This window comes from Emydura macquarii, unplaced genomic scaffold (assembly GCF_026122565.2).
Source record: "Emydura macquarii macquarii isolate MOO-44397 ecotype Brisbane River unplaced genomic scaffold, CSIRO-AGI_Emac_v2 contig_3470, whole genome shotgun sequence".
NCBI classification, from domain to species: domain Eukaryota; kingdom Metazoa; phylum Chordata; order Testudines; family Chelidae; genus Emydura; species Emydura macquarii.
Window position 1 is genome coordinate 7,084,745 of NW_027133607.1, and position 17,091 is coordinate 7,101,835.

Sequence of the window (17,091 nt, forward strand, 5' to 3'; positions counted from 1 at the left end):
GAAGCCTTTCACCTGCTTACAAAAGAGACCCGAAAGAGGAACGATGCATATAAGGACTCAAGGTACATTTCTGAGAGCAAATTTTATGTACCCAGAATCCAGATACCATATTGTTCATAGCACAATTTGTGTTGTATTGGGGGAGTTCTATTATTTGAAATGGCACCAGTTACAGAAACCACCATGTAAAAATATTTCACATGGATGCAGCACATTTCATTCCAACTGCTCCCAGCCTGCATTGCATATTATATATGAAATGTACACTATTTACTGCAATGTAGCCAGCACAGGGTGGAAGGTAATAGATAGAGAGCATACTGCACAGTGGTGGGGGCAGAAGAAATTTTGGCCAAGAGCGAGACCCCATTCTTACAGAATGCGCCATAAGATATTCAGAGTCCACAAGGTGCAGAAAGGACGTGGGCTTTTAAAACCTAATCTGAAAGATGCCAAACCACCACAATCCCTAGTAAACTAGATGGAATTTGATTTATGTAATTTAGAAGGATGAAGTGCTGAATCGACGGGGACATTTATATGGGGGTAGCCGCATGGCCCATTGGTTTCATGTCTCATACTGCGCTAAATGTACTGAAGCCAGAATTTTCTCTTCATACTGAAGTGCTATAAGGGAAAAGGCCTCTCCGCGTGTGTATGTAGATTTATCTAATGAGATGTTTTATGTGATGAATATGTAAGGGTCTCAGAAGGCCCAGCTCCCTTCATTTTCTTCATGAAGCAGGAGTTCAGAAGAGAGAGAGAAGGGGCTGGGTTAATTTTATTTGTGGCAAATTGGGAACTCTCCCCCTTTACTAGTTCTGCTCCTGACCATTGCCTTCCAATGCCAGTTTCTTAAAGTATGCTCCCCTGGGGTGATTTTAAACTTGATGCTGGGAGCCAGGTCATAATTCATTGGTGTGTCTGCCTTGTTTTTGCCAGTAATTAAGTATGTCGGGCGTCGGGCGTCATGAATAATCAAAACACCGAGCCCCAGTGAATTAGAGCAATATCCTCAGTCATTTCTGAATAGTCACCTGGAGAGGCAACACGGTGGCAGCGTGACACGGAAAGAGGGGAAAAAAGGAGCACCTGCATCAGCAAGTTGTTAAGTGAACCCAGATGGCAATGAATCCTACCTGGTGGAGAGAGGCTCTGCACATCCAAAACCCAGCACTAGAGACCAATGTCATCATGAATTGCTTTGGCAGAGCTTGCAATTACAGTCGTTTCTCATTTTGAATGCGTCTGCACTACAGAAGTAACTCAAGTGATCCAACCTCGAGTTACTTCCCTCCTGTTAGCCTGTCATGAAGGGAGAGCGGCCACACTGCATAATAGCAGTTGGGTTATGTGGAGGTGGTTGCAATGTCCCTATGCTCACATGTGTGGCGCTAAGACTTCTGGGGACATCCCAGGGGTTATAGTTGCCACAGTGAACTGTGCCACTCTATGAATGCTCTTGCATCACATGGGAGAACTTGTCTGTCCCTTTTGGGGTCAGGGGCAGAAATGGTATAAATCTGGCAAGTAATGTAAATTTAACCAGTTCTGGGTAGCCGCGCTCCTGACTTCTGCCAGTGTGGCAAGGCATGGGTCTAACTGGGAACGATAACACAAGTGCAACTCTTGGTTTGGATGAAAGAGGAAGAAGTCAGGGCACGAGACACAGCAATGGATGATTTGGCAATAGCTTGATGCCATGAGAAAGTTTACAGGATGCTTACTTAAGGGGCATGTGCAAGCTCTCCATAAGGAGAGGATTGGATGCAGGTTCTTATAGCAGGTGAATTCCCTTGTACTAAGTGGTAGTAGTGGCCCGGATCCACAAGCACAGTGTGATGGGACTGCATTGTCATGTAGACCTTTGATGACCAGGAATGGGCCCAGAATTTACATCTGAGGAATGCTGTGTTCCTGGAGCTGTGTGCGGACACAAGGATGAGAGACATTGCACCAGTCCAGAAATAAGTTGCTATTACCCAGTAGAAGCTGGCTATGCTGGATTATTACAGGTTTATGGCTAAACAGTTCAGAGTTGGCCAGTCAACTGTTAGTTCTGTGGTGATGGATGTTTACCAGGCAATTATTGCTTTGATTCGTCCACCAAGGATGGGGAGAGATTACAGCTACATGATGATATATCTAGAGAAAGAAATGCAATAAAGTTAGACTTCGATGCTGTAAACATCACAGGACCATATTCCACTCTCAGATATACCAGTGTAAATAGGGAATAACTCCAGTGAAGCCAATTGCTGGGATCAGAATCTGGCTCAGATGACCTTGGAGTTTCTTTCAAATTTCCATTGCTAGTATCTGAATAATAGAAATCAGAGGCTGAAAAGTGCCTCTTAGGCCATCTAAATCCACCCCCTGCCAGTGTTCTCTGTGATAGATTTTCCAGTGCTTTGCCCAAGACCGTAAAATTCAGATCCATTTCACAGGTTTCCTTACACAATCATGGTTTTGAGTTCTTCTGTCTTGCTGCTTTTGAAACAAAGCTGACTTCCTTAGGAAGGGTCAGAAAACCGCTCAGATTTACCGCCTTAGGAAGAATCACCTCTGAATATCAGTTGGGTTGTGGCAGCTCCCAAACAACACAGAGCGGCAGCAGCTTCCTGAAGGTTGCTCGTGTCCTTGCAAGATATTAGAGGATAGATAATGTGTGATCTGAGTGGCAGCCAAGCAACCTCTTCAAGCACTTTTTATCAGGCTGGATCTTGCTAATGTTTGCAATACGTTAATTACACTGTGCAGGCTTTGTTGTGGAAATCATTACTTCTGTAATGGGAGCTACCTCCAAAATGATTAAATAAAAGGAGAGGGAGAGAAGCTCTGGAGCATTGCACCTGAACTCCTGCTCAGCTAAATCAGATCAGAAAGATATTTTCACTTAGGCCTAAGCTTGTTAATGAAGATTTCATGTGTTAAGAGACTGCTGAGATCCAGACCAGGTGGACCAAAACTAACTTCTACAGTAGCAGAGCCCTCCTTTTTTATGGGGCCTTTCTTCTCCTGGATGCAGATGCTTGCTTCCTATCAAGGTAAATGGAATTGGCCTGGGTGCATTGAGATGAGAATTAGACTCTGTGGGTTAAAACTGGAAAGAGGCTTTGTTGTAATGCAGCATCACAGTTAAAATGAGCTAGCCAAGTAATGAGGAGGGAAATGGACGCCTTTGTTACATCATTTCCCTCTCTCCTATATATTTACAATGTCTAGTTCAGGGTTCAATGGGAAAAACTCCCATTGACTTCTGTGGGAGTCAGATGAGGTCCTTCTGTTGTAAGGTCCTTGGCATAGGGATCTTTTCTTGCATCAGTAAAGTGCAGTTCATGCCTGTGGCCCTGTAGAAGTAACTGGGAGAAGCCAGCTCAGCCTGCTTACCGTTACGTTTTACAATCATACTATGGTTTTGAGGCATTAACCCATGCTTACACAGTGTGACTCTTTGTCCCCCTCTAGTGACTAATCCACATATAGACATTTATGAATCTCCTACAGCCTTTTTGCTATGGAGTATGGGATCTTTAGCTTAGGCAGTAAAAGCTCATACGTTTACATCCAGAGTTCCTGGGTCCAAGGAGCCCTGGCTATCCATCCTGTGCTCTACCACTAGCAACATTCCCCACTTCGATTCAGTGTAAGGAACAGCATTCTTCTCCTATAGAGATACTTGAACTAATCTAGACGCTTGTGATCTGCAGGGATTAGCTCGTTATTAAACAATAGCAGCTCCAGCCCCAATTACTTGTAAAATATACCTTTTATTCTATGACCCACATGGCCTCCATCACCATAGTATCAGAGTAGCTGATAATCAAATGTTAACAAATGTATCCTCACAGTATCCCCTGCAGATAGGAAGTCTTATTACCCTCATTTTATAGATGGGAAATGGGTTCAGAGAGTGAAACAACTTGCCCAAGAGTCACAGAGGGAGTCTGTGGTAGAACGAGGAATGGAACCCAAGCCATCTGGACCAAGACCCTCATCCTTCCTCCATTACTATCCTAAATCCTGAAGTCTTTACTCATCCAAAAAGCTTGTTGAAATTAGTGACAGTTTTTCCTGAGTAGGGACTTCTGATTTTATAGATTTTCAGGCCCGAAGGGACTGTTATGGTGATCTAATCCAAACTCTGGCTTAAAACACCCTGCAGAATTTGGCCCCATAATGTTTCACTTGAGCGTAAGTTCAGTTCCAACTGGTACTGCAATATATTACATGTGCAAGTGCCGTATATAAGCCTCTCCCACGTTTCTCTATCAGGTGCTCTGCAGTCTTGAATGGCAAACTCTATTTTCTCAGCACTGAGCCGAGATTAGCTACCCAGCCTAATGTGCAGTGCTTTTGTTATATGGGCAGAAGCTGTTGACCTCAGCCAGGATTTGAAGACAGGTCTCTGTGCTCTCTACTGCTGGATGAACTAACTTGCATTAAATTGACACCGAGTTGCTTTGATGACAGATGCCTTAGATTTAGTGGTCTCCCCTTAAAACTTGCTAGTTTTCTTAGATAACTGTTACCTCAGCATTTGCCATATTCCCTGGGTATGTCCTATAGTAAGTGTAAGGAATCCTTCAGATACTGCAGTAAACTTAAGTATTTATCTGAGAGAAAGCTGGCAAGCTTTTAAATACAACCACTATGGATGAATCTCAGTAAGGAGTTGTGCTTACACTTTCCTTTAATTTGTGCTCTGTCACCTAGATGGACGCTTGAGCGTCCGTTTCCTGTACCTTCTGCTGGAAGACTTGCAGCCATTGTCCTGTAGTCCGCTATATATACTATTCCCTTCACAGTCTTTTTGTGTAGACAGCTGGTTTATCTTCCACATGGTTAAGGTAGTTATTATTAGCACCTTCCTCACAGAAATATCTATTTGGTGGTAACTGATAATACTGTAACTAGAATAATTCTCAGTGGTCTAGTTTTTTCTGTGAAAATACTGTGCATTCCATCATTTTAGTATCTAGTCAACTGATGGCTCTTCAAATGATCTCTGGTATATCCACAATGGTGGATGTTTTATATTTATTGTATTTATTATACTATGTACATATGTAATAACAGAACCACTTGGCACTTCAGGAACCACAATAGGATTTCACTTCAAGAGCAAAGAAAGGAATGAGTGTGAAATAAAATGAGGATTGTGGTGAGAATTGGGTTCTATTCCAATGAGATGATTTTGACAACCAGCTTCGTACATGAAAGAACTCTTTAGGAGTATGGGAAAAAGCAAGCCTGTGATTTCATTATAAGCAGAGTGTATTGTAAGCAGCTCCATAGTACCAGTTTGACTGGACATTGTTTAATCGCATCTCTCCTCAGGCCATACAGCCACAGGATTAAGGTTAGGGAGCAGTCCTCAGGGGCATTTGATCTGAATCCCTTTAGTTACAAAGGAGAGGGGGTGGCGGGCAGGGTGTTCTCTCTGTGGGGGCTCTGGGATTTTGGAACTTGTTTCCACCTTTGATCCAGAATAGTCTTCATTTGGAGAAGCTGCCAGGTTTGTATTAAGTATTTGAAAAGGTGTGATCACCGAAGAGGAAGAAAAAATGTCATGGCATAAGAGGATGAAATGAGAAGAGGAAAATATAGGCTAAATATCACAAAAACTTCCCAACAGTGAGATCTATTAAGCTTTGAAATATTTTATCCAGGGAAGTAGTGAAAACCTCTGCCACTTGAGGTATTAAAATGTAGACAAGACAAACTGTTCAACAGAATAACAAAGGGAACAATTCTGCACCAGCAAGGGGATTGACAGCATAACCCAGTTTGTTTTAACCATCTCTTATTTCTGTTTTTTTAGGATTAAACTTTAAAACCACTCCTTATTTAGGTGTTGGATAAATACGTACACATGGCAACAGGGAAGCAGTTTGTTTTGACTTGTGAAGTAGAAATGAAGGTACAAAAACTAGGGATGCAAAAGTTCTACCAGTTCATCTAGTTCAGTGATTCTCAACCAGTGGTACGCGTGCCCTTGGGGGTATGCAGAGGTTTTCCAGGGGGTACATCAATTCATCTAGATATTTGCCTAGTTTTACAACAGGTTACATAAAAAGCACTAGCAAAGTCAGTACAAACTAAAATTTCATACAATGACTTGTTCATACTGCTCTATATACTATTCACCTAAATGTAAGTACAGTATTCATATTCCAGATGATTTATTTTCTAATTATATGGTAAAAATGAGAAACTAAGCAATTGTTCAGTAATAGTGTATTGTGATACTTTTGTATTTTTATGTCTGATTTTGTAAGCAAGGGGTAACTTGGGGGTGCGCAAGACCAATCAGAATTCTTAAAGGGGTACGGTAGTCTGAAAGGTAGAGAGCCACTGATCTAGTCCATCCACAACACTGTTGTAAGATTGGTCCCTAGGGAGTGTTTTCCAATGCATTGTACAGTATTCTTCTGAACAGAATAAAGCTTCCACCAATTCCTGTGGGAGCTTATTTCACAGCCTCATATACTGGACAGTTTATGGATTCCTTCCTTCTAATCAACCTAAAACTACCTTAAAGGCTGAAAAATGATTTGGGGAAAACCACTCACAATGAAAAACTTTTAAAACACCTCTCTTCTGCTGTGCTGCATACAGTGAATTGAGTTGATTTGGGTGTGTACTGCCAATTATTTTTCCTGTTCCTGTCCATTTGTCTACCCTTAGATTGTGATCTCCTCCTAGCTGATGCTGTCCCTTTTTGAATATATGGAAAGCACTTACCACATCATGGGAACTACCTAAAGTAGTAGTAGTAATTATAATAATACAAAATAGTCTAATGTGAAATAAACATTAAATGATTCTGGAGTAGTTGTGTTTGTGAGTGGGGATTAGCTAATATATAATAGGTAGGTTTTTCAAAGCACCTCACTAACTTAGGAGCCCAAGTCCCATTGACTTTCAGTGGGAATTGTGCTCCTAAATGATTTAGGTGCTTTAGAAAATCTAACTCAGTTGTTTATTTTGGGGGCCATTTCAGATAATGGCTTCATTAGTTAAAGCAGGGTAGGCTTAACTGAGGTTGCTGATGATACTGGAATTCAATAGGCATTTTCTATTCTTTTAATGACCTTTCTTTTTATAAGAGGTTTATTAACAAAAATAATCCATACCTCAGCATGCGCAGGTTGACACTGTACGTTTCTGAATCAATCCATAGTCTTTTTTTAAATAAATACATACAGCATAGGTAAGGCAGCCATCAAAGTTGGATGTTAGAATGACTTAAATATTCTGAAATGATGTGCTTCTTAAAAAATCCAAACGACTGTCATTTGCAAAAAGGTACTTCATTTTACCTAAAGTGCTTTTCTGTCTACAGGGAACACTTAATTGTAGTCACAAATCACCTCAAATGCTTTCATAGAGAGATAAAACAAGTTAAATTTGTATATCACTCTGCAAGTGCAGGTTGTGAATTGAATATGAGATGCAGATTTCCATTTTTTCCTCATCTTTGCAGGATTTCCGTCCCATGCAGACATTTCACAAAACCATATATATGATCAGTTGCATCCCGCTTAGCTTCATTAGGATTTTGGGCAACGATCCTGGTGTATATGCAGTGACCATAGTCCAGCCTCTGATGATTTGCTTAGTTTGCATTTTTATTCGGAGAAAGCTTTGTAGCATTTTACAGGAGAAGAAATGCAGTTATGTTAAATAAGTGTTATTACTGAGTGTTAGGTGAGTTTTCCATCCTAGATGCACCTTATGACCTGTTTTCACACATCGAGAGAATACATCCCACAGTGCATTAACCTTTATGGGTTTTTCTTCAATTTTCATGTGCCAGTGAAAGATGGTTTTAAATGAGGCTGTTGATACTGTTTCTTGAATCCCTTGTAAATTGCATCTGAGTGGTTCTTTTTCGAGTGAAATAATCTAAGCAGACCATTTGAATCAAAGCTCTTCCTCGGAGGCTTCATCCCTGCTTTATGCTTCTGTTTGACAGCAAAGTGTATCTAAAATCTCACTCTTCAGAGAATAAAACGAAAATAGTATTTGTTGAAATGATCCATCATTGAGCCATTTTCATCATCATGATAATTTGGATTTCTGGAAATGCCTGATTCCAGAGACCCATTGGCATACACTCGGCTGTGCCTCGCTGCCGTGTTTTAGTCCAAGTCAAGAGTTTTCAATCATTTATTTTTTAAAACCATTTTATATTGTTGTTTTCCACTCAAAATGACATTTCTTCTCCTGTGCTCTGGGTGGAGGGCTGAGGGGGTGAGTTGAGTGAGGAGGACTTTTGGAAGGTATTCTTGTGGAGATAGTTATTTAATTCTGATGAGAAGTTCCAGAGGGGTAGCCATGTTAGTCTGGATACAGCAAAACCAACGAGAGTCCTGTAGCACTTTAAAGACTAACAAATGTAATTTCTGCAGAAATTAAATTTGTTAGTCTTTAAAGTGCTATGGGACTCTCGTTGTTTTTAATTCTGATGGTCACTCAGTTAAATGTCTCATGTCTGTTGTAAAGATCAGAAAGCACCTAGAGTTCAGATAGGTATTTGTCATAAATTGAAATAAATAATAGTGTATGTATTGCCTGACTGTCTGTCTGTCTATATTATGGGCAGGGCTGGAACTGAGCAGGGCTTTCCCTGAAATTGCCGCTCTGGGCTTCTGAAGGCTGTTTGAGTTCCACTGTGTGAACTGAGAGCAGCAAGGTTCTCTTTCCTGTGCTTTCAGTGAGACCCTCCTCCCCACTGGGCCCCGGTCCCATGGAGGAGGAAGCTGCTGACGTCAAATGGAGAAGGGTCAGTAGAAAGAATGGGATTGGGAATCGGGGACAGGGAATGTGGGCAGAGGGGTGACTGGTGGCCTGGGTTGCTGAGGGAGAGAGAGATCAGATGAGGAGTTAGGTGGGGAGGACCAGGGACTGGCTGGGCATGGAGAGTGAGGAGAAGCAGCTGGGGAGCTGGTGGGAACAGGGAGTAGGTGGGCAAGGAGACCGGAACTGGGAATGGATGGAGACTGGGTCTGGGTCAGGAAATCCAGAAAAATCAGATCTAGGATTTGTTGGGCAAGGATCCTGAGATTGGGGCTGATTAGGTGAGAAGAATGGGACTGGGACAAACCATGAGGTGAAAGAGACAGCACTGGAACAAAGACAGATTGGTGGGGATGGGGCAGAAGGGGTCACACGTGGGGGGAATGGTCACACGTGCGGATGAGTCTGTACCCACTGGAGCCCACACCCCTCTAGAGCCTGGAAGGGAACCCAAGATTCCTGAGTCTTATCAAGCTTCTGCTGGTGGCAAATATCTGTAAAATGTACTGGGGAAGTGTCCCGTCCCACTCTAGTGCTGATCCACAGAGAGCAGGGGTTCTCAACCTTTTTTTCCCGAGGCCCCCCTCCCAACATGCTATAAAAACTCCATGCCCCATCTGGGCCACAACAACTGTTTTTCTGCATATAAAAGCCAGGGCCAGCGTTAGGGGGTAGCAAGCAGGGCAATTTCCTGGCGCCCCGGGAAACTCAGTTGCTCAGGCTTCAGCCCCGGGGGGCAGGCCTCTGGGACGGTGGGGCTTCAGCCTTGGGCCCCAGTGAGTCTAAGGCCGGCCCCGCTTGCATACCCCCTGAAACCTGTTCGTACTCCCACTTGAGAACTGCTGATGTAGAGGATGACAACCTACTACTGCTGTTATTCCACTATTTAAAGTGGCAAAGCTCTGTGTGATGGATCTCAAGGTTACAATCCTGCGATTAAATATACATTCTTGATTCATCCCCAGAGCACGTCCATCCCGTGCGCTGAAAGAGGGAGGAGTCCTGTGGAAATTGTATGTGATCATGTAATTAAAGACCGTATCATAATGCATACTTGCAAGGGGACCAAATTAATGGTGCACAAACAACCTTAATTCTAGCATTTCCTCACTTTTGAGTGCTTGACTTTGCAACCTTCAAAATGTTCTTTTGACGTAGGGTTTTTTTTTATGTGCCCTGGTCTACACTTACCTGGAAATTTGGTGGCAGTTGACGGGAGTTACGCAAGCGACACAGAGTCGCTTGCGTAATCCCATCGACTGCTGTGATTCCCTTCTGCACGGTGTCTTCACTGCACTGCGCTGACGGGAACCATGTTCCCGTCAACACAGCGCTATGCCACTTGAGGGGGTGGATTTACTGTGTCGACTTCCTGATCGATCTGACGGCAGTGACTTTGCTGCCATCAGTATAGACATACCCTGTGTAATATATTTTCCATGAGATCAATTTCTTAATCAGATCATAAATAGTGAGAGCAGGGGAAAAAATCACTTATCGCATCAGATCCCAACCCTGCTCAGCTGTTCCCTGTGAGATGTATCCTGACATCCTTATGAAGTTTTCACTCAATCTTTTCTTGGCCAAATTCCCACTTACTTCAGTGGAGTCTTTTGAGTCAGTGAAAATTTCAGAGTTTGATTGTCTTTCATTACCATTATCATTTAATCATACTATTCTTGAATATTTCCAGTGATGGTTTCTTGACCATATCCCTCAGTCATCCATTCTACTGCCTATTTGCTTTTGCTCTTAATAACTTTTCCCCGATATCTAGCTTGAATTTCCTTTCCTTAGCTTCAGACCATTGTTCTTGGAAGCTTTGCTGAGTGGTCATAAATTTCACACCCTTGCCCCAATTCATGTATATCTGTCAGGATTCACATTCACTGTGATTACTTTATCGTTTGCGTCAAGTAAATACAAATCCCAGAAACTATGAGAGATATGATTCTGGTCCTTACTGAATGATAATGAGCCACTATCACACTGTCTGTGCCAAGAAATTACATCATAATAGAACATATGGTTATCTAACCTGATGTAGTTTCCTAATGAAGACATGGTCAATAGTGGTTGAAGTGGGAGTCCTTTGGAGAGATTTGGGATAGTAAGTAATGCACAAAGCTGCGAGGCTAAGAATTCTGTATCTAATCCTGGGCCTGTTATCAACTCTTCCTGTGGCCTTGGGCAAGTCACGTATGCCCCAATCCTACAGACAGTTATGCACGTGCTCAAACCGTAAACATGTGAGTAGTTCCCTTGACATCAGTGGCAGTGTTCATCTGCTTAAGGTTCAGCATGCACGAATGCATTTGTGGAACTAGGGCCTCAGTTGCTCTGCCGTGCTTTCCTCATCTGTAAAACAAGGATACTATTACTTAGCCACATCACAGGGGTTTTGGGAGGGTTAATTTATATTACTGAAAGTGCTTTGCAGATCTGAAATGCTCTGTAAGAAATCCTTTGTAAAGAAGGATATCTATAGAAAGAGTTACATGAACATTGCAAAGAGAGATGGGACCGAATATAAAGGTAAGTAGGTCACAGCTTAATCTTGACAAGTGTCCCCTTGAGGACTTTAGTAAATGTCGGTCTGCAGAAGTTGGTGACATTGGGTGTATTATTTCAGCAATTGTCCTCTTCTGCCTCTTTCTTCCTGGATGACTCTGTAGTTTCCCTGGTTGATAACTTTATTCACTTTATCAATCTGTGCAAACAAGGGAGTAAACTGCCTTCCTTTGTGTTTCTTTCCATGTGCTTTTTGCTGGGGGAAGTCCCACTGCAGCTCTGACAGTTGAGTGAATTTTCAAAGTGATCATACTGAATGGGTCCCCATGCAGATGCTGCATCACCCAATATGTGTCATTTTAGACTGATGAAGTCGACACAGTGTAAGCTTTAGGGAACAAATGATTTATATTTGAAATAAATCATGCTGCTAAAATTGACAAGGGGACACTCAATCAATCCTGCAAAGAGAAGTTACCTCATCAGAGAACTACGTGTGGAAGTTGAAAATATGGACAATTAAGAAAATCATATTGATCTGTTTTGGGAAATAGTAACTGCTAAGCCATCTCTGATAAATGCCAACTGCTTTGGAAATGTCAGAAATATCTCCATTCAAAAAATTCTTCTCAAGGAGAGGAAGAATGGCTCAGTGGTTAGGGGACTAACATGGGAGACTTAGGTTCAAATCCCTGCACCAATATAGGCTTCCCATGTGACCTTGGCCAGTCATTTAGTCTCTGTGCCTCAATTCCTCCTCTGCAAAGAGAGTTAGCAGTGCTGTCTTGTGTCACCAGGGTATTGTGAGGGTTAATACATTAAAGATTGCAACGTGCTCAGATCCTGCCATAGTGAGGACCATATAAGTACTATAGATTGATGGACTCTGCTTCTGAAAAGAATAAATCAATTAATTGTGACTTCTGTTGTTATCCTTCTCATCACTTCAAGAAATAAAATAAAAAAAATAACTTTCACTTCAGTCATTTTGGATGTAAATCAAAGAAACCATCTTTGCCTTCAGGGTATCACTTTATCATTGTGAGAGAAGGTGGTTCCTGGAAGAAGTGGCAGATCATGTCAGTGAGATACAGATGTGTTGAAAGAGGAGATGCTGAACATTTTGAGGAGGGGGGGTTTATGGAATGAGGCAGTATGCCTTCTGCATGCATACGAGTGAATGTGATCCAATCGTTTCTCCTGGAATAAAATAATACAAAGCACATACCCAGCACTTTTCTTCCAGGGATCAATCAGAGCATTAAAAGGGGCACTGTGGCCTCCTGGATTGAGCACTGGACTGGAATTGAGGAGATCTGGGTTCTATACCTGTTCTCCCACTGGCCTGGCTGGGTGACTTTGGATATGTCACATACCCCAACTGTAAAATGGGGATAATGTTACTAACCTCCTTTGTAAAGTGCTTTGAGATCTGCTGATGAAAAGAGCCATTTCAGAGTGAGGTGTTGTTATCGTTAGAAATAAAGTGGAACATCACTATCCCCATTTTACAGAAAGGGAAACTGAGTCATAGGTAGGTAAAATGATTTTACTAAGTTCACATGCAGGTCAGAATTTTCAAAAGTGACTAATGATTTTGGGTGCCTCCATTTTTAATGGCGTCTCAGCCCTTTCTGAAGATCAGGAGCCTTTAAGATGTCTCAAATTGAATACCGTCAATGGCGTAGCTGAGAATAGAGCTCGGGAGCGCTGCCTGTGTCAGTGCTCTCTCTGTTGGACCTCTGTTGCCTCTGAATCTCAGCACTTTTCCCTACCAGCTCCCAAGATTGACCCTTTGTTGTTGCACTAGCTGTCTGGAGAAGTGAGCCACCTTTTTCTTGTATTGTGTAGCTAAGTCTGATATCCCTTTTTATATTTTAGATTTATTCAGGAGATTGAGCATGCCCTGGGGCTTGGCCCAACCAAACAATGTCCACTCCGGGAATTCCTCACCATGTACATCAAGAACATCTTCCTTAACCAAGTCCTTGGAGAGATCAACAAAGAGATAGAAGGCGTCACTAAGGCATCTGACCCTCTGAAGATATTGGCCAATGCGGACACCATGAAGATGCTAGGAGTGCAACGGCCTCTTCTGCAGGTAACTGAGCTGAGGGAGTTACCAGTGTTTTTCTGTTGCCACATGCCTATGGCTGTAGGAGCAGAAGATGCACTGTGCAATTTTTTTGGGAGAGATGTTTTGCAAGTTACACATCTGCTCAGATACGGGTCCTCTTAATTTGGTGACTTTTATCTATTTACTGTTTTGTGCTTCCTAACTTTTGCATTGGTGTGTGGAGGGAGGAGGCTACTAAACCCTGACACAATCTCTCCTTGTCATTCTTAGCTCTCCCCTCCCCAAGGACTATTATTTGACACACCTAGTGCTGATTGGAATGACTTCCAATGACCTTCCCTCCCTGTTGTTCTGAAACCACCTTCCAGTCCTGTGTTGCTCCTCTTGCATTTTTCCCAGTGTCACCCAGCAAGTTACACCTATGTTTTGCATGTGCAAGAAGGTAAATCACGCAGCCAAACCTACAGTTAATGGCATCTCTGCTGATCTCACCCATTATAGTGCACTAATCTGGTGCTAGGTCGTTGTCTTCTTGAGCATTAGCATGGCTCTTTTACAAGGACTCCAGATGATATCATCCAATAAAGAATAAAATACCCATTATGCAATATTGTTACCAGCTTGCTTAAAACATTTGCTATAAGGATTTAAAAAAAAATATATAGTATTACCTTGTGTCTGACATTTGGAAACTGGGGATGCTCGCAAATCTTAGACCATTCCAAGCTGACGAAACAGTACTTTGTTATTAAGAAATTTGGCTTAAAGGTTACGATATTTAAGTGGGACGTGCTTCATTGGAACAGTTCTTCATCAGTTTCATAAGGATTAGTAGGGATTGTAGTAAACCTATTTCTTCTCCTTGCTTGGGTGATAACGAAATACTATGGAGGCCCATTGAGAGATCTGGTGCGGTGTCTAGTGCAGAGGTCTGGGTGGCCAGAACTAAGGTCTTAACTTAACCTCTCTTCCCCATCTAGAAAATGGTCCTTGGGTGTATAAATGGGGACTCTTGAGTAGAAGAAAAGGGTTATTTTACTTCTGTATTTGGCGTGGGTGCAACCGCCACTGGAACACTGTCCACAATTCAAGAAGGATGTTAATAAATTGGAGCGAGCTCTGAGAAGAGCATTGAGAATGATTTAAAAAATTTGCCTGATAGTGATTGAATCAAGGAGCTGAATCTATTTAGCTTAACATAGAGAAGGTGAAGGGGCAACTTTATTATAATCTATAGGTACCTTCATGGGGATCGAATGTTCAGTAACGACTCTTCAGTCTAGGAGAGAAAGATATAATATGATCCAATGGCAGAAAGTTGAAACTAGAAAAATAAGGCGTAAATTTTTAACAGTAAGAATAATGAACCATTGGAACAATTTACAAAGTGTTGTGGTGGATTCTCCAACACTGACAATTTTAAAATCAAGATCGGATTTTTTTCCCAGAGATATGCTCTAGGAATTATTCTGGGGATGTTCTATAGCCTGTATTATACAGCTTAGACTAGATGATCACAAGAGTCCCTGGAATGGTCTGGCCTTGGAAACTTTGAATCTCTGAAAAGCATTGGCAGAGCTGCAATGGCAGGAGTGAAATGTAGTTCAAGAGGGAGGTGTATCTGCACTGGTGGAAGTTTTGCACAACACTGACTCATCTCATAGCTGTGTCCAGTACTAATAGTTCGTCGCTTTCACAAGCTCCAAATGAAAGAGGAAATAGACATGGCTGGTGTGGGCAGTGAAATCCTTTGAGACTTAACTTTTAGCAGGTGGTGAAAAATCGCATTTCAAGCCTGGTCTGCTGGCTTCCAAGGCAGAAAAAGTATATTGAAACTGAAATAAAAAGATGCAATATAAGGCAGAATGGTTTTAATTCAAGGCCAGACAGCTTGAAACAGCATCACCGGTTAAGTCCATTTGAGCTGTATAGGAAAAAAACTCATGTTGTTATGGGCATTTCTTGAGCATCTTGCTTTTTCTCTTTTACTTCGGTAACCCGCTTGTGAGAATTAGAATGGATAAGAATCCCAAATCAGTCTGCCCAGGCATATGACTTTATCAGCAGTTGATCATTCTATTTGGTCATATCAGAGTGTAGGCTTTGGATCAGGGCCATTGAAGCTATTAACCTTACAAATTTGTTTTGGATTCTTAGCAAGATGATATATAGAGATATATATGATATATGCCTGCCTCCTCTCACAGCCATGTGAATTTGTTAAATTATATCAATAAATTTGCTTAAGGTGCATTTGAGGTTGAAGAGATGGACTGGATAGTGATTTCTCATTCAGTCCCTATAATTTGATTCACATGATGGATGTAAATCCTTGTGAACCGGAATTATTCTTTGTCAAGCTGTTCATGTGACCCTCTAGTCTGACCATTTTGCACGTGTATTATATAAGGGTAATTCTGTTGGGAGAGAAGAAACATTTCTGCCTTTTTGAAGTAAGCAGCCCAAACAGACAAATAAAATAATCTGATTTTATAATTTAAAAAAAGAAGAATGTGTTGCTGTCACGGCACTGACAGCCCAGAAGACCGAAATCCTGTCTTTAGCCACAGAACAGGTAGAGCACAGCTAGGCAGCTGCAATTCAGATTTCCCTCGCATCACTCTGCCAGTGTCGTCTCATCCCTGGCCAAAACATTCCACCTACGTGGTCAGTGAATATTCCAGTAACCAGGCCCAGTCAATCCTTAGTACCTTTAAGGAGGCTGGCTACAAAGTGTATATCTACCCAGTAACTAGGCACATGCAGCCGGCCCGGCTCAGCAGACTCAGGCTCGCGGGGGCTCAGGCGGTAGGGCTGTTCCACTGCTGTGCAGATGGCTGCAAGGTCGGAGGGTCCCAGACTTCAGTCTCCAGCCTGAGCCCAGAAGTCTACACAGCAGTGAAACAGCCCCGCACTCCCATCCCCGTGAGCCTCAGTCAGCTGACATGGGCTAGCTGCAGGTGCCTGTGTAGACATGTGCAAAGGGGCTAGTTACGGTGGTAGTTTTATGAAGTGGAGACACATTCACTAGCAACTGAGTCAAGAACCATCAACGCCCTTGCATAATCCACTTTGACATATTTGAACTGAAGACTTCCATAGTAGGGGAAAGGTTTCCTGCCATCCTTAACCCATCACGTCCCTCTCCAATTAATGATATAATTCTACAGTGATTCAACCTAAAAGGGTTGTAGTAGCGCATTAAAAATATTGTGCTTAACAATCAATATGGCCACATACATACTTTTTAGCCATTATTCTACAGTCAAATGGAAAACATTGTTAATCACTCCCCTTTTAATATTGGCTGAACAGTCATGAATTACAAACTACATTGCTGTAAGATATTCTGCAATAAAGTTTAGGCTGCAGTTGTTTAAATCAGCATTAAATCAGCCTGAACACAGCTTGACAACTTCTTATATCCTGTTCCCATGCTGTCGACGTCAAAAATGGTAAATCTTTTCACCAAGGTAGCCACTACCAACAATGACTTTGGAATTGCAGTTTCAAATGTGTTTCATAGTTTACGCCCAGTGAAAAGTGCTTCTTGCTGTTTGATCTTTGCAGCGCCTGGGCTATACAGTGCAAAACAGACTGGAATTGGCCTCTAAGGCATATGTGTTTGCTACCATGTATCATGGCAGCAGCATTTGTCATGTATGGTGGGGCAGAAAAGTTTCTGACAAAGGGCTGAT

At 42.2% G+C, this 17,091-nt stretch overlaps 1 protein-coding gene across 2 annotated transcripts in view; it reads left to right on the plus strand.

Annotated features, from left to right (window-relative positions):
* Positions 1 to 17,091, plus strand: part of EXOC4 (exocyst complex component 4) — a 542,063-nt gene that overhangs the window by 370,631 nt on the left and 154,341 nt on the right. The window contains exons 11-12 of one of the 2 annotated variants that reach the window (XM_067534925.1): positions 13,198 to 13,417; positions 13,793 to 13,938. In XM_067534925.1, the coding sequence (XP_067391026.1) occupies positions 13,198 to 13,417; positions 13,793 to 13,864 (292 nt within the window). In that variant the 3' untranslated portion in view covers positions 13,865 to 13,938. Of the gene's footprint in view, positions 1 to 13,197; positions 13,418 to 13,792; positions 13,939 to 17,091 lie in introns of those variants that run through there. The other variant, XM_067534924.1, reaches the window with a different exon arrangement.